The following is a 26,882-nucleotide window of genomic DNA, read 5'->3' on the forward strand; positions in this document are numbered from 1 at the left end:
TTGAAAAGCCTTATGAACCACAGCCTCCAGGTTCTTAAAGTCTCCTCCTAGAATATGAATGCATTGGTGAATCATCTGGAAAAGAAAAACTAGGAGAAGAACCTGGTACTTATCGAAGATGCTCCTACTTCCAGCCTAAGCCACCAGACCCCTAGGCGCAGAACCAGGCAGACTACGGCGGAGAAGGAAATGAAGATGAAAGAAAGTCAGATTGCTCAGGAAAATAACAACTTGAGGGAAGCGACCAAGGCAATGATGCTCTTGGTGCAGAATGCAGAAGAAACCATGAAGAATTTCTAAATTTATTTTTATGCTGGACTTGGGGCCAATTTCTTGCTGGCCTCTTGCTGTCCTTTACTCTGTTGCTAGTTTTTTTGCTGGTCTTTTGCAGCCGTTGTGTTTTGTTTCTTTCCTGAATATCTTTCGTATGTAACTGGGTTTCGGGTCCCTTAAAACTTGTTTTTAATTAATAAAAAACAAACCTAACTTTGCTCCATTAAGCTCAACAATATACTTACTATGAACAACACAAATCATGTAAATGGATAAAAAGAAAGCTACCAGCAATTGTAAATGTCTACCCGCAGTATGAATCCTTACCCTCAGAAGATGACAATACTTTTGAAACTTTCTGTTGGAGTGAATTACTTTTGTACAAACCATTCCACAACAGCCCTCTACACATAGGTATCTCAACTGATGAAATTATAATGAATTGGAAACATCTTCAAAGTACATATTATATCCGGTGGCATGTAAATGGCATTGAAGAACACTTGACTACAAAAAATAGCGAAGACCTGCAGACGCAAGATATTCCACAATCTACTAATCAAGACCTCTATGAATGGGAGTTCTTGTCACAAATGGGAGCCTCAAACAGATTTGATGTTGCTACTCTTCAAATGCTTGGCAAACGTGATTTTGATCTTCAATTTAAGTGGAGTGCTTCCATACCTAATGAAATACTGCATACAAAAGCATCTCAATTCATTTCAACAGAGAAAAGCCAATCAGCTCACACCCTTGGCAACATACATTCAAATGCACCTAATAAGTTTGAGCTTGCAGCAAACCAAAATATTGCACTTGATATTATAATTTTTCATGTTGCACAAAATTTAAAATCCTCACCATTACGGTTAATTATTCAAGGCACAACAGGTACTGGAAAGTCATTTCTTATTGACTTTATAAGTAGATAGTTAAATTTTAGATCCTACACAATACCCATTGCTTGTATTAGCACCAACAATCCACATATAATATCCAAGCTACCACAATCCATGCTGCCTTCCGTATACCTATTCAAGATTACAAACGCTTAACAGGGCATTCACTATTAATGTTTCAAGAGCAATGCAAACATTTACGCTACATTTTGATAGATGAAATGAGCTTTGTTGGTCCTCAATTACTGATGAAGATTGATAAAATATCGTGAGAAGCTTTTCCCACCAAACAACATGAATCATTTGCAACACTCTCAATGATCTTGGTTGGTGATCTTGCACAACTTCCCCCAGTTATGGATAAACCATTATATGCATCCCACTCAACAACATTGGCTCTATGGCACACCTTCGATAATGTTGTCACCTTGGATGTTTCTTTTCGACAACAAGGTACAAGCCCCTCCCAGATGTAGTTCTATGATATTTTTCTTAATATACGCAACACAACGCCATTGCAAATAGACTAAGAAAGTCTACAGTTGTGGTCAACCCATGCTTTGACACTTGATCATAACAACCACTTCAACCAACAGAAACATTTGTTTGCAACAAATGCAACTTCAAACACACACAACATTAAGATGTTGAAGCAACTGCACTCACCAATTGCACGCGCAACAACAATCATTGCACACCAGAAAGATAAACAAACACACCGAGTAGAACAACTATCATTTGAAATCTTTCTTTCTATAGACTAGGAAGTAATGCTTATTGCAAATTTATGGATAGACATTGGGCTTGTCAATGGTGCTTTGGGTCAAATCAAAATGATTGTCTACGATGCAGGTTCTAAGCCACCCGATCTGCCAAAATATGTGGTGGTCCTCTTCCAACATTACGTTGGCCCATCATGGGATCCAACAAATCCTAAACATGTTCCCATATCACCGATTACTAGGGGAAACCACACACAAATTCCATTAACAATGGTATGGGGTATTACTATTCACAAGTCACAGGGTCTGACACTAGACTTTGCAACAGTCGACATTGGCAAAACAGAGAAACAAGGCCTTACATTTACAGCGCTTTCTAGAGTGAAATCAATTAATCACTTGCGGATTCACCCAACTTTCACCTACAAAAGGTACTCAGGGTTGCAAGGTGTTGCATCAACCATTCTAAGAAACGAAGAAGCTCGTTTGCTGAAGCTTTCCCAGTTCATGAAAGAAAATTACTTGCAAAACAAACATAAACATGTACTGCAAACACAACTTCATTGTGATTTTACATACCATATATTTTATGTCAATTGATTCAAGGCATTACAATATTCATACCTTGCAGGATCAACATCAAATTTAACCAATATTAGGTTCAATTGAAATTGAACGAGGCTCTTGGATGGGAAAATAATCTGATAGAACAGAACAACATGCTCCACTAGAACCAACCCTTGGAAGATCAAGAGTAGTCAAGCATGGTATTTCAGTCGCCCCTATCATTCAATGCATTACAACAGGTACACATCTGCCATCCACTGTCTTCTCAACTATTTAACTTCCTTACAAATATGCTTCTTCTAATGGTTACCAAACTTCTTTTCTCTTCTTGTACTTGCAGGGAATCAATGAAGACATGATTGCAAACAACAGAACCTACAAGGGTATGCAAATAACTCTAACTTTTACAATTAATGATACTAACTTCTGTTTCTACTGTCTCTATACTTTGCAGATTGCAGAACCACTACCAAAGATAATCCTACTATTAATAAATGTAACTACAATCCTTTACAAATCTTTTCAATCTACAAACTTTACAATTTAAAACACTTTAACTTTTCTAATACAATGTTATTTCTCACAAGTATCAAATGGCAGGCAACGAAGTAACCTACAAAACAAAACAAGAACATTAACCAAATACAACATCAACAAAAAATGTAAGTACCTTCAATTAATATTATTTATATTCTACGAGTGTTACATACATTTACAATTTCCTAATACAATTTATTACTCACAAGTTATCTTCATACAATTACAATTTCCTAATACAATTTATTTCTCATAGGTTTAAGATGATATACATCAAATGGATATACATCAAAAGGCTGTATAACATGCTATCGTTACCAGCATGGGGGATGGAGGGTGGATAAAAAAAGTTTTCTGGGTCCAACAAATACTATTGGTTGGGATTAATACAATCTACAATACAAACCATTTATAATAAGTACTCTTTGTGGCCAACTTCTTATTTTGGGAACAACTATAAACATTGGTTGGGTTTTATACAGTACCAATACTATATACTATATATCAATAAAATTATTCAATTTGACTTTAATTACATTCTCTCATTATGATGCATTAACATTTCCAGGTTACCACTGCTTTTACAATTTAGGATTTGGTGGTGATCAATATCCGGCAATCTAATGTCATTAGTCTGAAGGTATGTGTCCTCTATAAATATGTTTCTAATTACAAATTCAATGGCAAAATAAAAAATAAGCCAAACACAACGTGAGAACCATACACATCAATGGCATTATAGTGTTGGACATCAAGCCAAACATAACCTTGAAACCTAAAACCATTTGCAACCCTCTTACGGTTTTTTTTTTTTTTGCCATTGAATTTTGTTTGTAGGTTACAAGTATTTGCCATCTCAAAAGCAGACACATACTCATCATCTAACCGTAATTGCTTTTCGTTGTCGTCATCTCTGATACTCTGCAAGGTACAAGGTACATGCCTTTGTGTTTTATTAGTGTTCGTTTTTTGATTTCCTCCAAAGTGAGGTCCTAATACAATTTATTTCTCACAGGTTTAAGATGATATACATCAAATGGCTGTATAACATGCTACCGTTACCAGCATGGAGGATGGAGGGTGGATAAAAAAAGTTTTTTGGGTCCAACAAATACTATTGGTTTGGATTAATACAATCTACAATATAAACCATTTATAATAAGTACTCTTTATAGCACTTTCATTTCGTACAACATTGCTTGGGATTAATACAATCTACAATACAAAGCATTTGTACATCATGTTGCATTCAACAACATGAGAGATGGTGGGTGGTCAACTTCTTATTTTGGGAACAACTATAAACATTGGTTGGGTTTTGTATAGTGCCAATACTATATACTATATATCAATAAAATTATTCAATTTGAATTTAATTACATTCTCTCATTATGATGCTTCTACAAAAACCCTCCTTGTAATATTATAATGCCTTTATAATGAGACCTATCGGCCTCCTGTTGCAGGCACTCCCCTTGCAATTGGTAGTTATTTCTGTTTAATTTATCTCCTGCCACCTAACTCTTGTACTTACCTTTTCTCCTCCCACCTTCCTTGCTCTTTTAAGTATGTTTTGGTCTGCAACATATACTATTTTTCTCCTTATGATCTCTATCTCATTGTGATGATGGATCACAGAGTGTGATCCAAAACTTTGACGAAAAAACATTCACACAATCAAATCCAGAAACAACACATACAAATTCATTTTCTTAGCAGCTATCCATTGTTAACATCAATAATGTCGTTGTTTGGAAATGACCATGGATAACTTACATTCTGGATTGTACGCTATGACTTCTAGATTCATATGCCAATTTCTGATTTAAACTTTGGTTTTACCTAAATACGGTAAATCATTATTGTAGAACATGATGTTTTTTTAAGCCTAAGATGCAAGAAAAAGTCTAGATAAAATTTTATGGCTACCATTACAACGACTAGGAATAAGTAATCAATAGGGCATTCTAAATCAAATGAACACTATTTTTTTTATGTTTACTTATTTGCCTCTTGCCAAGGCTATCTATTGTTATTTATCTCTCATAATATCTCTAATACCATTCAATATTCTTCATCTCAGGGGCAACAAATTAAATGATCAATTTGTCCAAATCGACACAAAGTTCAATGGTACACCATATACCATGTTGTGTGCTATGTACATATAGATATATGGAGCTTTTTTAATCAACTTTAATTAGGTGGATAGTATGCTACAAGAAAAGGATAGCGCTGTCATTTCAGAAATGTAGATGGAAAATCTATTATGCACCTATTGACATTAAGCTCTCAAAAACCTCTATTCATATGTTCTTATATACATGAGAATATCAATTCTCCGTTTTAGTTTTAAATAAAGGAGAAATTTTGAACCTAAGATACTTATCTAGGAGGTAACCATAGTCAAAATAAGAGCAATGTTTTAGTAAAAGGAAATTTAACATAACATAAGATAGCCATATATACATTATATTTACATGGGTATGTATATATTCTCTTGTGTCTCAGATTCTAGACATAGAGAATACCACTCTACCATAATCGGTTGTTTCGAGAATATTGTTTAAAAATATATTTTTTAAAAACAAGAAATTTTTATTTGTTTTTCTAAACTCCATGACATTGGTTAACACTATCCTTACTCCAAATATATATTTTTTCATTATCATATTATTAAAATTTAATAATATAAAACATTCAAGATTCTTATATTTTATAATCCATCATCATCAGAAAATAGACAATAAGAAAAATAAATGATTATGTTAACAATATTGAATTATGTATTTTTTTAAAGTTATATTTTGTTTTTATAATTCTATCACAAAATGAAGAATGATACAAATTTTTCTTTCTAATTAATTCAAATTGGTAAATACCACTTGTTGACAACTTGATCAAATTGTTTAATGTCAACTGACAAATATTTGTTCTCTTACAAGTTGACTATTTCAAGGCAATTTAAATGTTAAAAAATAAATATAATAGACAAATAGGATACCAACCAACATAATGATTCTTTGTGGGGATATGGCGAATACATTTATTTAAAAAAAAAAATGTAAATATTTGAAATATAATATAAAATTATAAGTTTTGTAATATAGATTTAATAAATTATATATCCGATCAAAATTTATAGAACACTCATCATGGTTGTTTCTTGATTTATTATTTATACATTCTTTTAATTCATCCTCTCCGAGGACATGGGTAAACACATGGATAATTGTGATATTATTGAACTCTAATGTAGATTAACAAGTTCCTCTGTCATGTTCAAGTTCCTCACTCACCTTTGAAGAGAAGTCTATTTTCTTATCCTTTATGCATCAAATTGCAACAAATAAAATGGTCTCACTACATAATAGAAATATGTTATTGTCTTTAACAATGTTAATTTCCCTATCCGCTATGAATTAACTATTATATATTGGTCATGTCAATAGTGCACTTGGATATGTCAAAGCAATTATATATAGGGATGGTGAAAATCCACCACAACTTCCTTAGTTATTGTTGTTGTTCAATTCAAACATAACATATGACCAGTCTATAATTGCAACAACCAAAAAATTGTCCCTAAAAAACCCATTGAGATATGTTTGCCATCAAGTCCCTCTAAAACATTCAAGTTCCTTAACAATACACAAATCACAAGGCCTTACAATTTAATAGGCAACCATCAACATCGATAATATTGACCGACAAGGTTTGAAATTCACAACTTTTTCAAGTATACATGAACTTTTAGGGTTCTGCATACAACTTTTCTTCAGATTTCAAAGATATGAACACAATCAAAGCCATGGGTATACTTCTCATCATAAAAAAAGTGAGGAGAGATACTTGATAGCATTATCACATACAAGTTCTTTAAAAGATCAAATAAGATTACTAGAACTTCAAGTTTGTTCCTTAATTTTTTTCATCTATATTTAGTGTACTTATAGATCATTTCAACAACTTTGCAATTTTTTTATTATTTATTCTATAAGATAACAATTACGTCTAACAAAAGTTATATTATTGATTGGATGTTGATTATATCTCATTTTCTTTTTTATACGATCAACTTCTTTAAGGAAAAAATCTCTCCAATGCAATATAGTTCTCTATTATTTCTTATAACTTTATATAATTTGCAAATTTTACTTATGCACAAAAAAACACACAATACATTTTAATTTTATTCTCTACATAGAGTTCACTTCAAATAATTTTCTTTCCTTAATTTCAAATTTAAGAAAATGTGACATCAATATCTACAATATTGTGTTTATAATACATTTAAATTTCTTTCTATATAGGCAATTTGGAAGTATAACCATGTGAGTAATATCAGTGTGACGTGTTTTTCAATTACAATTAAATGATACAATTTTAAAATACATTTTTTCTTTAATATATATATATAAATTAAATGTGTTTGTTCTTTATATCAAATATTGAATACACCTATTCAATATCAATTTATCAAATGATTCCTCCGCATCACACCAAGATGCAATTGCAAGTTTATATATGAAATTGAAATATTTGATAATATTCTTTTCCCACGCTTCACTCTTTTATATTTGATAACATCCTTTTCCCACTCTTCACTCTTTTATATTTGATAATATCCTTTTCCCCCTCTTCACTCTTCTATATTTGATAACATCCTTTTCCCACTCTTCCCTCTTGTATTCCACTTTTGAACCTTAAAAATCTTCCACCACTTTCTATGCTGCATCTAATCAATTAAAATATTATTTTTAACAACAAACAGACAATCTATAAGATATTAATCTTGACTGTTTTCAGATTATATATAAATTTAAATCCGGAAACAGTCAAAAACATTATTTTTATTTGACATACCAAAATAAATCCCACGTAAACATCGAGCTATCTGATTTGAATTTGCCGAGCAGTCAGAAGTAACAATGGCGCAAATTGCAGTGGGCGAAGGAAGTAGGGGTTCTTCCACGCTTGCGTTAGTTGAAACGCCTTCATCTTCGCAGCCCACGCAGCAGGTTCTGACGCTCCGCTTGGCCCGTCGCCCTAGAAAGAAGGTCACATGGAAGGAAGGCACCGTCGACAACGAGTTTATGAACAAGAAAAGCTCTAAAAAATGCTGTATTTTTCACAGGGAGAAGCCCTTCGATGAGGACAACAGTGACGACGATTGTGACGAAAAACGAAGAAAAGAGAGAGACAATTCTATGTCATGTGACCGTGGCCAAAGTAGTGGCGGGAATTCCTGCTTGCACCAGCATTAGGGCATGCGAAATTTGGTAAGTTTTAACTGAACTTTCTTAATTTTCGGAGCAATTGTAAGGTTCTCGCGGGGGTTTAAATCAGTCGGATCACTTTAGGGTTTTCGTAGCACTGATGAATTATTAGTGTCGGAGGTTTTAATAATTTAAAGAGTTTCCTTTGCAATGTTTGGGATGGTGAATTTTTAATTCTTATTTGTTTTATTCAATGAGAGGGTTTTAAATTTTTTCTTGCTTATTTGTATTTGTAATATTTATGGGCGGTTTCAGCTCTAGGGTTTGAGATAATGATTATTTTTCAGGATATATTTTTTTCTAGTATATCTGTTTTGCAAATGACCGGGTGATTCTCTTTTGAAAGGGCTTTGATTTTCGTGTTCAGTTTTAATTTTCAGAGCAAGAAGTTTCAAACCGAATCTAGCTATTTCGGATTTCAGGGCATCCGTTAGTTTTCATTGTACGGCTTTTAATGATCAAAGACTCAGTGTCTCGAAGAGCGTCTTGCAAAGCAGACATGGATTTACTCATTCGAGCTCTTGATATGGTTACATGTTATTTCTGTGTCTGGGATATTTTCAAACAAATGTGCATTTTCGTGCTATTATAGTCTCAATGGACTGGTTGGAATATCTTGTAAGTTGTCATTTGGATAAATAAAAATATTTCTCATCATAGAAAGAGGGCCAATAATTGTAAATTAGATGGAATAACCCATTTAAACAATAATTTTCGATTTTAGGGGTTATTTAGAGGGTTATGGTATGAACATCATGCTGAATAGGTCACAAGGTGCAACAAAACAGATGTTGTGGCCGTTGAATCAATGCTTGCAAAGTTTTATCTGCATAAGAGTAATTGAGGGAGGATTCATTCATGACTTCTCTTTATGTAATTGTTATTTATGGAATGCTTTATTGTGGCAAAGATAGGCCAAGATAAATGACTTATATCCCAAAATTACGGGAAGTAATAAGTGTGAAACTGGGATCTATAATATCTGGTTAAAAAAACCATGAATGAGGATTCATATAAAGTACTGAAAGTTAAATTGTAAAGTCCACAATAAAGATAAAAGGAAGCGTTTTTTTTTTGTTAATTTGTGATAATTTTGGATGCCAAATTGGCGTATTGGACATTCTCTGGGGAAAGCTCACTAGGTGTTTTTTTTCATCAGTTTCCATTATTTTCTTAAAGTTCTGCAAACTTAGGTTCTGGCCTCTTAATTAAAGCTTGAGAGGAAACCAAACCTTTCCAAAATACATTGAATACATCTGAGACAGATTAGCAAAGCATTATTTTGGGTCCATGTTCCATGTTCTTGCAGGCAGGTCAGAGAAGAGATGGGAGGTTTTGATCTCCAAGAGTGAACAATGCCTCTATAAAGCTTTACTGTCAATTTGATTAATAGAGGCATCCTTAATTGCTAAAGCTTTTCCTAAATTTCTCCAGCCTAATTTTGGTATCCTGTTTATGTGTTTTTAACTTTTACTATGTATTTCGGATTTCCTCATTTCAAATGATTTATTTCCTTTGTTATATGCTTTTATCATTTATGGAGTATCTTTAAGTAATCATGTAAATTTTTCTGCATGGTATCTGTGTTGGCGAATTACCAACCATGATATTCAATATGACTACATATTATATTTATATCACAGCAGATAGATTCCTTGGCTTGTTGGTAGAATTTTCAACTTAATAGTTTCCTTGGCTCTCTGTTTAAATTTTTAAGCTCATGTTAACCCAATAAAAGAAAGGACAGAAGGATGTAGCAGTGAATCCAATCCTTAATTGGGAGAAGGAAATCAAACGCACAGGTAAAAACTCAAAATAGACACAACAGATACCGGCTTACCACAGGGACACATCCCTGGGTCTGGCAGGCATCCCAGATCTCTGAAACTCCCTAGGGAGTTGAGGGCAGACAAAATAGACACTTGGCATCCCCCCAAGTCTGTCGAAGTTTGGGGATGTCTCCAAGTTGCTGGAGACTCCGTATCCCACTGCCAGTGCCAAGGATGTCCAGATCGCTCCAGATGTCTGCCAATCATCTCAGGGCGTAATGTTCCCTTTTGGGATATTCTTAAATTTTGCCCAAAAACTCAAATTCCAATTAGAAATATGAAATGTAATACATTTAAAAGTATAATTTACCAATCAAAATGCCCTTTATAAGAGAATTCCCGGTCTAGGTCCTGCACACAATATTAATCATTGGAAATTAACATTAAATCATAAGTTGGGTAACATCTATTTTTACTAAGTATTAATAGGCATCATGATACATTAACCATAAGTTGGGTAACATCTATTTTTACTAAGTATTAGTAGGCATCATGATATATTGAAATCCAATTAAGGCAATGGTCATTCCAAAGTATATTCCTATAATAATCTCATTAGGAATTCATTTGAAATGTTTGCAAACTTCAATCTCAAGGTTGTTCACTCTTGTATCGCGAGAGCATGTAAGATGGGTTGCCTTTCCATCCCTCAATTCACCTTGGAGGCTGGCCGTCCCCCTTTATCAAGTCTGGAAGCATGGAAGGATTTCTAGTCCATTCCACCCCTCCAGCAGTTGAGCATGGAAGGCCGGTCGTCGATTACATCTCTGGGTAGCGTACTTGATAAGAAGCATGAAGGCTGGTTGTCCTTCATCTCTCGTGAAACCAGAAGGCTGGCCATCCTTTCTATTTGCAATCCTTTTCTCCTAAATTCAAATGGATTATCATACAAATCTACTATCACATATTTATAGCAAAGAGTCACATTTAGATTACTCACAACGATCAATAATTTCTGCAATGTATATCTATGCATCTATTTATTCATAATCTAATAATATACTTAAACGTATTTCAAATTGGTATATGGCTGAAGATAATATTTATTGCTCTTTCTATTTCAATTTCCTTCTTGTTTTCCAATTCTCACTTCACAATTGAGTCGTAAACCCCATTATATCTTCTAATGTGGGGGAGTCACATTCTTTCCTTTGCAAGGGATACATCCCTTCACAAATGGATCGCTGCTGTTAGTCTTAAATATGATTTAATCTTTTATTATTATTATGATTATATTTTGGTGTTCAGAGAAATTGCTGGAGGCAGAAGAATGACCCACAAATTTTCCATATTTGAGATTTTATTTTTATGTTTGATCATTGTCATCTGATTTATGTTTGATCGTTGTCATCTGAGTCTATTAATCAACCCTTAACAGAAGCATTGTTTTATTTTCAAGTCTTAAGGGCTGCGATTTGACTGAGATAAAGGCTAATTGTTATAAAAGCTGCTATCTATCTTGTCGGGGCATGACACAGAGATGCCCAGAAGTCCCCAGATGCTTAGCATTGGGATTTGAATGTTGATCAATATGGAAGCATGGACGTGTTCCTATTAGTAATGCTGCAGGAACTCATGTTACTGAAGTGAGGTTAAACATTGTCTGATGCTACTAGAAATATAAAATATGTATCATGAGTCATCTTCTTATTATTGAACTTGAAAATTCCTTTAAGAAGACGCGTGTGTAATAAAATATGTTTTTTTAATTATATTAATCAATTAATGTATTGAATTTACCTTGCCTTGAAAAACAATCTATAATCTTGTTGAGTATTCTATGTCTGCATCATGAAATGGTTCATCTACATGCATTAGTGACTTCCTACTTGAAGTATCATTTATATAGCCTGAATTTCTAACATAACCAAAAAAGACTAGTTTCTGAGCTAAGAACAAAATAAAGGAGCAGCAAGTAATCGAAAAGGATATAAGATCAACAGATTGTTTAATAAACACAAGCCCCTGCTTCCTCGACTGCAAGCCAATATATGCCTATGCTTTCTCTATTATAAAATAACAAGTCTATACACTTTTGTCAGTTGACCTACTTACATAAGTTGTTTATGCTAGTTTATGAACTGCTTTGTATCATAATGTTTATAAACTAGCAGTTGCACGTTTTTTATCGCGTGCAACGGAAAGCCGATAGGATGCGTATGTGCGGAACAGGAAGACAATATATAGATGAGATTGCAACACATGATAAAAGCAGGAAAGTCCAGACCAACACCATGTAACTTGTTTTTGAAGGCGATAAAACCAAGATATATGAAGCCACGTGAGCTGGAACATACAAGAAATTAATATGGTGTTGTTTTTTTATGCAATGTGAAGTGTACAAATATACATGGCGAATTTGTAAAAGAGTTTTTATTGGTCATAATCAAAGAGAGAGACTGTCAAAATTAATCGTTTTTTTTTAGCAATGAGAGAGAAGGAAATTCCGAGCTATGTAAATTGGTGCATCAGATCGCTGGCAAGCTGAAAGCAGATAGAAAATATGTAATTAGTAGAAAATTCAACTAATATGGAAATGGAGTAAAAAAGAACATGAATTATATGATTATACAAATATATGATTATGCAATAAAATTCAACAAATATGATTGCATATAAATGCACCCTGAGAATGGCTTTATTGTTAATTAATCATTGTTAACTCAGATTTTGTGTTGAGTATTTGATTATTTTAATATTTTTCAATCCAAATAAGCAAAAGTGCAATCAAGTAAGAGATTAGTAGAAGAATACAAGAAGGTGGGTGTAGTGTAGCACCTGTATGATATCAGGCCGAGGCACCAGAGGAAGAGGGTGCAGTCTATAATCTTGTACTGCTATAATTCGAGCAAGAAGAAGACTTCCCTAATGACACCCAAAAAAGATTAATTTGTTGTGCCTATCTAAATATATTTTGTAATCATCAAATAGATAAAATTGAAATGGGAGATTTTTTAATAGTTCTCATATTGAGATGGTAGTTGCTAGGATCTACCTTAATTGGCTCCCCAATTACCTAAGGGGATAAAAATAATCGTTCAAAGAGCTGAAAGATGAGTTGTTGCTGCTTTGACCTTTTTTTCTTTCCTAGTTACATAGCTTGCAGAAGGTGCTATGGTACCTCTAGGATTGTTAATCAGGCTTGCTGCAATGACATTTGTAGCGTTGAACAGAGAAGAGCAGTTTGTTTGCACAAGGATCTTATCTGTTACAATCAAAAGTCAATTAAGAGAGGAAAATGTCTAGCAAAAGTAAATTCTCGAAAAGCACATAAAGAGCTTAACAAGGTTTTTGACGATTGTATGGTAGCTGTTGACAAATTGTCCATAACTGTTGTCTTGAAATGCCACACATTGTAGACTTTGCTTGTCAATAAAAATGTCTTGATTAAAGTTGATAGAACATCAAGAGAGTTAATTTCATAAATACTGTGGCAAACCATCTCTTGAAGACAAAGCTTGATAGTTTTTATAGGTTTCCTGATATCAGCATCCATTCAATTACTATTCTTTTTGATTGGATCATTGCTCTAAAAATATCATTTCAAGAGAGTTGCTCACAGTTTTTAATGATGAAGTTAATATCCACCCTAACAGTTAAAAGTTGTCGATTTCAATAATATAAACCATTGAAATGGCAGCATGAGTATATACAGAGCTTTGAGAAAGGAATGCACTATTTTGATGGAAAATCAATTCAGATGTATACAGCACAGAGGAAGCAAGAACACTACAAAAACCGAAACATACCTCACAAGCTGCAGGAGTGTTTGTGACAGTTTGTCTTCATGGCAGTGTTGTGTTCATGGCGGGGCATGAATGCCTGGAAAACAAGGAGAACACCGAGAATATGGAGGAACATATTTAGGGCTCCAAAATTCCCTGTCTCAGCTGCTTATGTTTGCTTATTGTCGGGGAAATATAGAAGCCTTTGTCAGTAAATGTTTATTTATTAATCTAAGAGATCCAGCACAGTGTAATTAAATTCGAGGGCCATTCAATAACAGATTTCGGGAAGCACACGTTACTAGTTGGCTTAAAGTTATTTGTCGACAGGATATGTAAATGTGAAAACTTTTTCTGGATGGGTGACACATTGGCGGCAAACAAAACTTCATACTGAAAGTTGAACGTAAAAGGGCAAAGCACAGTGTTTGTTGTGATGGTCTGAACGAAACGGCTATTTGAAAGTTTAAAGCAGTAGTTAGCAATCAGATGGAATGTAATTAGCGAGTAGACAGTACAGCTGTTTAGGGACATGCTTGTTTGGAAAGAAAACAAGCTTAAGATGTTAAATTGTGAGAATGAATTACCTGTTTGGAGGGGGGCAGACATTGGTGGAGGCGATAGTGGGATAGCGATGCAAGAAATCGATGTAATCTGATGACGGTTAAAGAATGGTTGGTGGGAGTTGTGCATCTGTATTAGAATTTTGTAGAGATGCAAAGTATTTAGGATGAATGAGTTTAAAAAGATTATTTCTAATCTTGTATTTTTTAAAGTACGAGTGCAACAACATGTGAATAAAATTTGATTGTTAATCACCTGTTTGTAATGTGTAGACATTGGTGTATGCAAGAGTGTTGTAGTGTTGCAGGAACTGTTGAGTTGAAGGTTGGGTAGCTGTACATTGATGTAGGAATAGTTGTGGTTGTTTGTATTAGAGCAGTGTAGAATATGGCAATTCCAATTGCATGATGGGTAAAGTTTGGTTGGTTGAGGTTTGCATCTGTAATCTGCAATAGAATTAATAAAGAGATGAGAAGTCACTTAAATGGAAATGTAATTGATATGATAAATACTATGAAAATGTATTGATTTTGTTTAATATCAATGATGTGTTAAGAGCTAGAGGATGCTAGTTTAAGAGAATTGCGAGAAGTGAAACTGTGTTTTGATTTTTTGTTGTGTCCGTCACTTGTATGGCGCTTGGAAATCTGGAAAGAACACACAAGAATTAAAAGAGAAACAGAGTCAGGGGTTGTGCAGGAGGAAATCTGGTAAATAAATTACATTTTAGTTATTTAGTTCGTCAAAGTATGGAGAACTTACATTGGAGGTGCAGCGTGGGCACTTGTAACAACAGTGGAGAATGAAGAACGGTTAGTGGTGAATGTGTATCATTTGATGGAAAACTATTTATTTTGCGGCAATAAAGAATGGAAATGTGTATATGTGGAAGGCAACTTGCAGAGTTAGGAAAAATGCAAAAATGATGAATATGTTAGTGCATGAAATGATATTTCAATTTAAATAGCATACTAAGAAATGGGAAAATTTTAAAGTGGGAATTGTGATATATTAGCATTGGAATTTGTGTACCTGTGCAATAGAAGTTGAGAAGATAGAATGGTTGCTGCTGAATATCATCATTTTGGTTGGCGAAGCTGCGAAGGCCAAAACATGTGTGCAAGCATTTCATAGTTGTAGAATGCAATCTAGTGATGTACTTGTGAGGGCTGAGAGTTGTTGCAAGCGAGCTTCTTCGTTCTTTCTTATGGTGGTAAAAGCATTTTTTGCATTTTTGCATACCTTTCAAATGAGAAAGGTGGATGAATGCGTATTCCATCAATTGATTTGACTCTTGAGATAGTTGTAAATGTTAGGCCTTGCTTTTCAGTGCTGCCTATGTCTATTGTAGCTTTATCTAATGTAAGGCCTTGAGATTTGTGAATAGTTATCGCCCAAGCGATTGTCAATGGAATTTGTGTATGCCTGCCTCGGGCAATGGAAGGAATGCGTATGTCATTTGGATGCAATGTATCCCATGGAGGGCCTTTATAATTCTGAAAGCGGACAATAACAAACTTTGGCAAGTCTGGTGGTTTGGTATTCGGTTCATAGATAATGTTTTTAACAAGGCCAATGGAACCATTCACAAGGCCAACTTCAGTCCATAAGTTAGCTAGTAACATCACCTGCTGATTTTCACATAATAGCAGCTCCAATGGTAACTATTCATTGTTATCATAGTCAGTATTAGTTTGTTGTGCAATATGTGCAATACTGAGAGCAATGGGCAAATTTAATGCCTTCAACATTCTTTTGTTGTGCAACATTGTTGAGCTATTTGTTGCAAATAGATGGATCAATGAGTTGAATTCATTTTGCTGCAAAAGGGTGAAATTCGTATTTGTTTGGTTCATTAACATTTACCAGTCATGCTTGTTAGGCTGGGCATCTCTTATGTTTTGGAGCATGCTTCTGAATTCTTGTTGTTTAACAGAGGTACCTTGTTGGCGGAAAATTGTTTGCAATGTTACAACTGTTGTAAATGAGCACCACAAGTTGAGAGCTGTAGAGTGCGAAGCATAAGCTGGTTTGTCCATCACAGGCGGGAGTTGTCCAAGGTCACCTACAAGGATTATGGAGAGTCCACCAAAGGGTTCATGTTGTTTATCAGGGAATGCTTGGCGGAGGCGACTATCAATCTTCAATAGCAATTTAGGATTCAAGAAGCTCATTTCATCTATTAGAAGATATTTAACATTCCTAAAATACTCTTGGGAGGTGAACAATGCTTGCCCTGTCAAAGGATGCATTTCTTTTATAGGAATCTGGAGGCTTGCATGAATAGTTGTTCCTTGAATATTATAAGCAGCAACACCTGTAGGTGCAAGAACTAATAATGTGTTTGTCTTATTGGTTTCAGAGATATTCAACTTTCGTCTGATGCAATCTATCAATAATGATTTGTCTGTTCCTGCTGTTCCTTGAATAATCATTCAGAGAGGTTGGGCTGCAGTTTGTTGAGAGTGGTGATGTACAATTATGTGAAGTGCAAGGTTTTGCTCAGATGAGAGATGGGTTTTGTCGCTGGTGATGGGCAAGGCTTGGTTTGAAGGAGGTTGAAATTGTAATTTTGCTGCAGATATGAATTGGACAGTAGTAGACTCTAATTGCTGATTTGGAATATCAGTGGGCCAAGAGTAGCTCAAATCATAGTCATGTCGCCCTAACATTTGCAGCTCATCTGTGGTAAATTTATTTGTTGGACCCATTTGAGATAGGAGTTCCCATTCAAATAGATTTGAGTGCTCTTCATGTTGAGAATCATTAGTGTCACTATCATCTGTATCTTGAGGTGGAGGAGCTTGTAGAATGTTGCAACCACTCAACCGAACATAGCCAGCAGAACTGAAGAGTATCCAATTTTGTATAACCTGATCTTTGGAAGTGCCTATATCTGATGGAATGTCACATAATGGTTTGTAGAGCAAGAGTTCAGACCAACAAAATATCTCAAATTCATCATTGTCTTCAATGGGGGGGGGCAGTGAAGTTCGGATATACATTTACTATTGCTTTTTTCTATTGAAGTAGCCATTTTGTTTTTTTTCGCTGTGGCATATATGAAAACTCCTGTGCAGATTGCAAGAGAGTTGTTGTATTCAATTGAGAAGGGCGTTGCATGTAAGCATGGATATAGCTTGTTGATAGGTCTGTTTCATGACTTGATTTTGTGATACGATGTAGTGCCTTCCTACTAACATTAAGAGTTATAAACTGTCGGCTATAGGTAATGAGTGGCAATTTCTGCAACATATGACAAGTCTCTTGTGCGCTGATATCACGATCTGCTATTATCCCCATCATAAATTTTTGGTATGTTGATAAGACAGTATCTTCAGAAGTAGTTGCATTTACAATAGTTTTTAGCATTTCAGTATAAGATTTTGATCTTTTTTCAGATTTTGAAGCATACTTTGAAATGTATTGTAAGATTGCTTTTCTTGAAGTAACATGCTGGCAATCAATGTTAGCCCGCCATATTGAAAGCATGGAAGGGCTATGAATATTCAAGCGGTCATCATTCCTTGTAGGTGCATAACATGGTTTATTGTCACTATCAATAGTTAATGTCGATGTTTGCTGTTCAGGCCATGGAGCTCTGTAACGACATTGCAATAAATGGCCTTTTTTCCTGAGACATGTATTTTGTGTGCATTTTGTGTGTCTCTCCAAAGTATTTACCAATGCGTCATAATCGGTTGCTGTGGACATTGAGAATATCTTTGTAGTATTAGCCAAGCATGGATCATCTATTACAGTGTAGGAAATTGTATTATTTCGGTCAGCTTTGGCACGAGGGTTCCAAGCAGAAACGTATCTATCAAAGAAAGTTTTAGCCATATGGACTTCATTGTCATTTTGCCAATCAATGATGTCCATGTTTGGTGCACTAGGGAGCCATAGAAATCCATGAATATGTGCTGAGCCACGATGTTGCCATTCATATCTATACCGGAGGTCTTTTTCTTTGAATAATTTCTTCGCGGAATATTGTAAACCTGTTGTGTAAGTATAAGGCTGTTATGTGTGGATTGCGAATCACATTTTCCACTAGTTGTTTTCGTGTGGATTTTATGGCTTGGTCTTTATCTTCATTGAATATGGTATGCAAGTTAGGCCATTTAGTATCAGTCGAGCTCAATGTGAAAAAAAGGGTTGGGGTACCCAATTGGGAGATCATAGTTGTGAGCTCCTTTCTAGATTTATTCCAATATGCCCTAGTGCCTCTAAGAGTTGCACCAAAGCGAAGGAGCTGTTTTGGCAACTGGTCATCAGGCGTGTTCTGCAAATGTTCACGTAATGCTTGCAAATTGCTTGGGAAGGCCTCTTCTATATTAGTTCTAATAAAGACAGTTGTAGATTGCTGTGAATGGTGGCGCATAATGAGATTATAAATGAAATAGCGGAACCTGACATGCTGACCAAATCTTTGGTCGAAGTATCTTATCAAGTGGAGTGCATATTCATGCAAATGAACATGTTTGGTACGTGGCTCGAGCGGGAGGGCAATACCAGTTGGAAAGAGTGCTGGAAATGCCATAGGCAATAAACCTTTAGTGTTATATTCATTTATCGGGGAGGAGCTTATTTGAGGCCAAGGCAAAAAATTCTTTTCAGTAGTATGTAGTTGCAATGTGTCTTTAATGGCTTCCAACTCACAAGTTGTACCAGGCATTGTTGGGATGAAGGATGATGAAATGTCTGTGGCAAATGGATCCGCAGGGTCGGAACAATCTGCTGTTGGAGGAACAACTACTTCATTGTCAATGCCTTGCAACAGATTCAACATAGCTGAAACATCTGTTGTAACATCAGGAAGCAAGTTCAAAGTATCAAAATCAATGACAACGTCCTTGTAGTATTGGTCATGTTGGATTTTAAACGTCAATGCATCCATAACATGGAATTTATTGACATAACAGTCATATTTATGGCCTTGAATATTGGTTCTTTGGATTATGAGGACTTCCAAATCCTGCAATTTGCGGGGCAATTTCTTTGCAATTTCAAAGATGTCTTGAGGGAAACTTATCGTGTGACCAAAATATTTGTATTGGCCGCCTCTTGCGTGAGTGACTTGCAAAACAGGAGATACGCGAGCAATAAGCATCTCCTCTACCTGGGTAAGCTTCTTTAAGACAAAGGGTTGTTCACCTGGGTCTAAGTTATTAGTTGAAGAGAAATGATGAATGCCTCTTTCAGCAAAGCATCTGGAGCAGACAATTGTTGGGTGAAATTTGCGAACAATCATCCCAATATATCTTTCTTTACAAATACTACATGTTTGAAGTGTCGACAATGAATCAATGCGAGCACGGAAGGTGTTTAATGCTTGAATGTATTTTGCAGAAGAGAAACAATTTATTGTAGATTATTGTGGATTTGTATTCTGTAATATTGTATCCTAGTAGATAGAGTGGCTTTCTTGTGGTGGAGCTGTTTTATTGCTTTGTGAGGAATGCAAGGAAGTTTGTTGGAATTCGGTTGAAGCAGCACTAGGCATGACATTGTGTATATGAAAATTTTCATTTGGTAGAACCGTCGGCGGTGTGTTTATTGCATTGGTTGCAGATGAGGCTTGCAAAGGGTTGAGATTTTGACAGTTGAGGCGTGCCACCTGACGTTTTTTCGAAATAGCTTCCTTGTGTTTTGAGTAGTAACGATGATTTTGTTGACTTCGTTTAGCTTTCTTTAGATTGAATTTTTCTTCAAGACCCTGCATTATTATTGCATACATTTTGAATGGGCAGAGTATATTAGATTTTGAATGGTGATTTAAGAATGAGAATATCAAAGCTGTACACATACGTATAAAGTAGCAGATAGTATGGAAGGAAGGTATATGTGTATGTACATACAAGTATTTGTATGTGTATGAAACAATGCTGACATGCAAATGGATAGGGGGTTTCATGGCACATTGTAACAATAGCTATCTGTATATATTTCAGGCAATACATGTCTAGGTGGTAGGTTTTTTTTACATATCGGTGGAGTTGGGGTGAATCAAAAGCTGGCTATTTTTGACCATGCTTCGTGGAGCGCTAGAAATAACAGGTCTATGGAACATAGCATGAGATGTATAGTGGATGATATGTGTGTGCTTAAACAAGCTTCAAACGGTAGAACCCCAATTCCTTGCCAATGGCTCTCCACCCTCCACAGTCGTTTGAAGCAAATGTTCGATTGCATACACACACATACATACACATACAAAGATACACACATATATATATGCATACAAACATATATATGCATGTACGTTTGAATGTATAAATGAGTGTATGTATGCATATGTGATTTAGAATTGAATTGAATAGAAGGGAAATTGGCATGTTGGCAAAACGCACAATGTGGAAGAATCAGGTTTGGTGGTGTGTGAGTGCGCGCACACACACACACACATGTGTGTGTGTGTGGATGTGTGTGTGTGATTTGTTTTGTGTGCTTAATTAGGCTCCGGACGGCAGAACCCCAATTCCCTGCCAATGGTTCTCCACCCTCCACCGCCGAGCGGAGCAAATGTTGGATTTCATACACAGACACATACACATACAGACATACAAACATATACACACATATATAAATATATATATGTATGTATGCCTGAATATATATATATGAATATATGTATGTATGTTTGATTCACAGTTGGTCTGGAAAGAAGGAAATTGTGCATGTCGGCGAAACACACAATGTTGAAGAATCACCTTTGGCGGGGTGTGATTGTGCAATCATATATATATATATATGTACACATGTATGTGTATATATGTGTGTGTGTGTGTGTGTGTGTGTTTTTGGTGTGCTTAAATAGGCTCCAAACAACAGAACCCCAATTCCCTGCCAATGGCTCTCCACCCTCCACCGCCGGTTGGAGTAAATGTTGGGGTGCATACGCAACTCATACACACACGGACATACATAGATATATAGATGTAAATAAACATATATCTGTATGTATGTTTGAATGTATAAATGAATGTATGTATGCATGCATGATTTACAATTGGGCTGAACAGAAAGGAATTGTGTATGGCATGCAAAAGGCCAACAACGAAGTATCACCTATTTGTCAGTTTGCGAATGTGTAACAGCGAAAATGCACAAGGATGAAGAATAACTTTCAGCGGGCTCTGAACGTGTGTATATATATATATATATATACACACACGTTCAGAGCCCGCTGAAAGTTATTCTTCATCCTTGTATACATACAGATATATATATGTGCATGTGTGTGTGTGTGTGGATGTGTGTGTGTATATATATGTGTGTGTGTGTGTGTGTGTGTGTGAGATTGTGTGTATGTTGGTATGCCTCTATGTATGATTGTATCTGTGTATGGTTCAGAGCCCGCTGAAAGTTATTCTTCATCCTTGTATATATATATATATATATATATATATATATATGTGCATGTGCATGTGTGTGTGGATGTGTGTGTGTATATATATATATGTGTGTGTTTGTGTGTATGTATGATTGTGTGTATGTTGGTATGCCTCTATGTATGATTGTATCTGTGTATCTATATGTGTGTGTGTGGGTGTTTGAGTGTGAGTGTGCATGTCTGTATGTATGTTTGTATGCATGTAAGCATGTATGTATATAGGTACACATGTACAGACATACAAAGACACATACAGACAGGCAGACATATATGGGTATAGCTATCTATATATGTGTGCACACATGCACATACAGACACAAATATAAATACGCAGAAGAATACAAATATATACACACAAGCATACATAATCACATACATGTGCACATGTATGTACAAATTATTGCATTGGTGTGAAGCTGCGAGGTTTTATACGTTAAATTGGCATATAGAAAATGTAAAAAGGGAGGGCAGCAAACAATTTTGCATTTGGAGGCATTTTTTTTGCAGGTAAAGGCGAAAATTGTAGTTGGCTGTTTTGTTGTGTGAGGGCAGCGAATGAATACTACAGAAGTGTATATAGTAGCATATATGTTTGCAAACACCAAAAAGCGAAAGGGTAGATGTAGATGAAGAGATTGATGTATATTGTTATGTTGGCATGAACGATGAGACGTTATTATAGTGGTTTGTTTTGTGATAGGTAAAGCCATTTGGTATATATACAGAATTTGGTATAAATTGCTATAAACAAAATTAAGTATAGTTGAACATGTCCGAGACTTTGTAGGCAGGGACATAGCAAGTAGATATATGTCTTTAGAGTGGAAATCGATAATAACAGATAGTCTTTTTTTTTTTTTTTTTTGCAACATATTATAAATATTAATGTATCAATCAATAATATTTGAAAAACATAGAAGCTGAATAAGAACATAAGGACATAAAGAAACATAACAGCAAAGGGATGAGACAGGTAGAAGCAAGCAAAAGTGTGTTAATATATAAACAATCAAAATTACAAACAAGCATTGGAGCAACACAAAAGGAAATACAAAATCGTAAAGTTTGCCATAGCCAAGAGCACATGAGTTTTGACAATGCTTATATAGTCGACCTTTGATAATATTGTATTGTTTGCCTAAGCTGGGTAAAAGCAGTGCGTAGGTATCAATATATCAAATACTCGAAGCCATATGAAAAGGGTCCGAACTAATCGGTATGGAATTCTGCAGCTGCAGTCATCTAAGCAATGTCTGCAAGCAAAAGAGCACATTCAACTTGAAAATCAACATGCATTGCTTTGGTGATTGTCGTTTTTAGTCTAGTCTGTGAGTTGTTGTTCTCTGTTGTAACAGAGAGAGTGAAAACAAAGGTGGATAAGAGGACATTCTTGATAATAGATTGAGGAGTCCTGTTTGCGGCCAAATCGTACTGCAACATGTAAAGTTCTTTGGCTGATATGCCTAGCAAATTTGTGCCAACTTCATCAAAGGCAGTACCCCAAAAAGAGCTTGTATGATCTTGAAGCATGATCTGCAATAAGTATTTGTAATTGCATTCTGGCAGTTGAGTTTGACATCTAGAACAAAACCATACATTGTCATTTTATTGGATGCATTTTTTTTTACACTCTTTGCTGTTAAATTGCAAAGGGCAGGCTGGATAGCAAAAGGAATCAGTTTTTATGATTCTAACAATAGCTCTAATAGTGGTTTCAACTATTTGAGAGAGGAGAGTCATTCGTTCCAAGATAGATGCGATTGTCATCCTGCTGTATTGGGAGTTTAGCTGACCAGCAACACAAGAGAGTGGCAAAAGACCAGCTGGAATGTTTCCTCTTGAGATAAGTGCATCTGCCTTTGGTGTAGAAGGATTTATTTTCGAAGTGGTTGCTGTGGTTGTGTTGATCACCTTTCCATTGAAATAGCTAACACGAGCATTAGTGACCTCAAGGACGACAACTGTTTGAGCTAAATGCATATTCTTGAGATCTCCACCTAATTGTTCCCAAGCCACCCCCCATAAATTAACATCAACACTAAAAGTCGACATATCATTTATTTTAACAACCCATTTTTTCACTTTGGTTCCATCTTTTCTAGATATTACTGCAAGGTCTTTAACATCAACGACAACACCAATGACATCGACTAAAGTGTTGTTGCTGCAGTTTGTAAGTTCATTGATTGGTGTGAATCGAGAAACATTACCTTCACCATCAACAGGTTGATCACAACGCTTTAGTATTGAATTGTGGTCCAAAGTAATCTCAAGATGACTGTTAACTTTATTCCATTTTGTGTTGGCTTCCTTAATGGAACCTTTCGACAGATAATAATATGCTCTTGGTTCAACCCTATGATAATGCATCTCAACTATATTACCAAAACACGTTATTCTAATTTCAGTACCTTCAACATCTATCATGTCAAAGTTAAACACTTGCCCAGAGGATTTTGGTGTATCATACTGATCCATTTTCCTCTTGTTTATTACACGACCTTTTATTGCCCATTTATTTTGGAAGGGAATCAAAGCTTTTATCAGGCTGATATTATGAAAGGTTTCTTGCTGTGCAGGTGGGACGTGTATCCCAAACTTAAGGGAACGTCTAGCTGCGGGAGCTGGATCGCGAGTGAACATTTCTTGTTCTTGCTCTTTAAGCAGGTATCCAGGTTTTCCGAGCAATGGTTAATTTGTAAATTTGACAGCAAGCTTGAATATTATTATAACCCTGTGAAACAGACAAAAGGAGAGGATTAAGAACCAACATAGTGTGGAATGCATCATTTCAAAAGCCAATAACTATGTATATGAACATTTTGAAGAGTCTACCTCGAGTTCCAAACAGTTCTACAAGCATAAGCTATCAATGATAGCACAAAACCTATCTTTAATGTGTTTGAAAGCAGCAGTTCACTATACTTTGGTGGCAAGATTGACAATTGCATGTGTGTACCATCATTAGATAAAACGAGCCTATACCGAGCATTGCCATCTTCATTGTCTATCAATTTCTCGAAAGACAAAAGCTGAAGTATTGGAGATGGGACGTCATCGCCGACATTAATGGAGAGGATTGCATGTGGGGTTAGTTGTATTTGTGGGTCCATATCCTACAGGGGCAGCAAAGGAAAGGTAAATAGAAATAGCAGGCAATGTATATGTGTATGCATGTATATGGCTATGTGGAGGTTTTTTTGTGTCGAGGTGTTTTTTAGTAGGTTTAGGGAAAACGACAATATATATAGTTATGTGTATATAGCAAAGGAGACGTGAATATGTGAGTGTACATGTGGGGATGCATAGTGTTAAAGTGGAAAAGGGAAATGCATAGGTATGGAGAGATCCCACAGATAGAGCAAGGTGCATTGATAATTGTGTATTCATTTGCATTGATGGGCGGTTATGTTTTCTAAAAGGAGAAGGGAAAAAAGGCAATATATGAATGTAGTTAAGGAAAACATGGGAAAATATATAAATGTACAAGCTCACCAGAGGCTTTGCAGGAGTGGTTTCTAAGGTATGAGTAGAGCGAGGTGTTGAAGGCTTAGGAGGATTGTGCTGCAACAGGTAGAAGTGGTTTTTTTGTTTTGTTTGGTGAAGCATAAAAAGTATGTTAGATCAATTACGAGTAATGAACAAACATAATGCACTTTAGGAGCAAAAAAAAGAGTTTAAATAAAAACAACACATTTTTTTTTTTAGCTGAACCAATCTAGATTGACCAAAAAGGTGGATGTATGTATGGAACAGATATAAGGTTTAGATGCACAAACAAGCAGAAGACAATAAATGGATGAATACATTTGAAGAAGCGAACAACTGTGAACATGCATACATATTAATGTAAATGTACATGGAGATACATTAAATATACAAAGTTGTATATATATGTACACAGATAGAGTGGGAAACATTTGCATGATGGGACAGGCAAATCACTCTATGAATGTATATATGTGTATATATGGTCATGTTCAATTTCAAAACAACGACATATTTACGTAGACAAAGGCCTTTTATATTTTTTTTTTATATGTGGCTGTAGTGGTTGCATGTAGAGACAGGAAGGGACAAGTATACATATAGGAATGGCATGTATCAACAAGTGCGGCAACATATGTATATATATGCATATGTTCAACATTAAATCAAAGGGTTTTGCATCTAAAAATAGGAATACATAGGCTGTGCATGCGTTTGCATTGCTTGCATCTACATATAGAAGTATACATTTATATACATAAACAACATATGCATGCATACATAAAAGAACAGGGATGAATATATGAGGGAACGTGTGCTCATGCATAGTGCAAAAGTTGAACAATAAAATATATATATAAGGAGACATGCACATATAAAGTAATCTGGATCCTTATTCGTGCATCCATGCGCATCGATGGAGGGCAATTAGATTCAAAATTGGAAGGGAAAATAGACAATAAATGATTGTTAAAAAAATGAATACAGGAAAACACATGAAGGAATAAGCTCACCGTAGTTTCTGCAGAAGCCTATTGTGTGGGCTCAGCTAACTGGGAGGCGGAAGCCATGGCTGAATTTGCACTGCAAGGTCGAGGAATGGAGTGTGTTTTTTGTTTGGTGAAATAGTAAGTGCATGTCAGAACAAAAAGACAAATGAATACGTACAATGTACTTGAAGAGAAAAGCAATCACCGCCAAAATAAAAGCCGAACGATACAAGAATCAGCCCAATCAGTTTGGGCTACCAACACAGATGGGTGCATGGATGTAGAAGAAATCAGTTGCAAATAGACAAACAAGAAGGAGGGAAACAAATGAATATATACATTAGAAGAAGTGAACAGTTCTGAATATGCTTACATATCATTGTAGATCTACATAGAGGTATATTATATATATGTAGATATATATATATGGATATAGGCACAAAGAGAAAGCTGTAAAGGGTGTCAGGGATATATCTTTGTATGCATGTGTGTAGATGTATTTATGTGCATTGGTTCGAAATCAAAGCGAAGGGATATACATCCAGGGAGGGGTATCTGGAATGTCTGGATGTCTTTGGATAGTTAGCGAAGATATGCATTTACATATGTATAT

General features: G+C 35.4%; 2 protein-coding genes and 1 long non-coding RNA gene across 3 annotated transcripts; 1 reads left to right on the forward strand and 2 right to left on the reverse strand.

The window, feature by feature from the left end:
* The first annotated feature begins 7,630 nt into the window (after positions 1 to 7,630).
* On the forward strand, positions 7,631 to 9,358 carry LOC131066092 (uncharacterized). Its single transcript, XR_009111571.2, has 2 exons — positions 7,631 to 8,280; positions 8,645 to 9,358. It is a non-coding gene; the product is annotated as an uncharacterized LOC131066092 (long non-coding RNA).
* An 8,986-nt stretch (positions 9,359 to 18,344) lies between these two features.
* LOC131860092 (uncharacterized) lies at positions 18,345 to 19,649 on the reverse strand. The gene has a single exon (XM_059214458.1). The coding sequence runs from the start codon at positions 19,647 to 19,649 to the stop codon at positions 18,345 to 18,347; it is 1,305 nt and encodes a 434-aa protein (XP_059070441.1).
* A 3,384-nt stretch (positions 19,650 to 23,033) lies between these two features.
* Positions 23,034 to 24,434, reverse strand: LOC131066060 (replication protein A 70 kDa DNA-binding subunit C-like). The gene is made up of 2 exons (XM_058000733.2): positions 23,487 to 24,434; positions 23,034 to 23,324 (listed from the first exon to the last, which is right to left on the reverse strand). The coding sequence occupies exons 1-2, from the start codon at positions 24,432 to 24,434 to the stop codon at positions 23,034 to 23,036; spliced, it is 1,239 nt and encodes a 412-aa protein (XP_057856716.2).
* Positions 24,435 to 26,882: the final 2,448 nt, after the last annotated feature.

Source organism: Cryptomeria japonica, chromosome 11 (assembly GCF_030272615.1).
Source record: "Cryptomeria japonica chromosome 11, Sugi_1.0, whole genome shotgun sequence".
In the NCBI taxonomy this organism is placed as follows: domain Eukaryota; kingdom Viridiplantae; phylum Streptophyta; class Pinopsida; order Cupressales; family Cupressaceae; genus Cryptomeria; species Cryptomeria japonica.

Excerpts from the sequence above, each read along its gene's own strand:
- LOC131860092 (XM_059214458.1), bottom strand. The coding sequence starts at position 19,649 with ATGATTGTTCGCAAATTTCACCCAACAATTGTCTGCTCCAGATGCTTT.
- LOC131066060 (XM_058000733.2), bottom strand. The coding sequence starts at position 24,434 with ATGTTCACTCGCGATCCAGCTCCCGCAGCTAGACGTTCCCTTAAGTTT. Across the intron at positions 23,325-23,486 it reads AAACCACTATTAGAGCTATT|ATCATGCTTCAAGATCATAC; the intron begins GTTAGAATCATA and ends TACTTATTGCAG.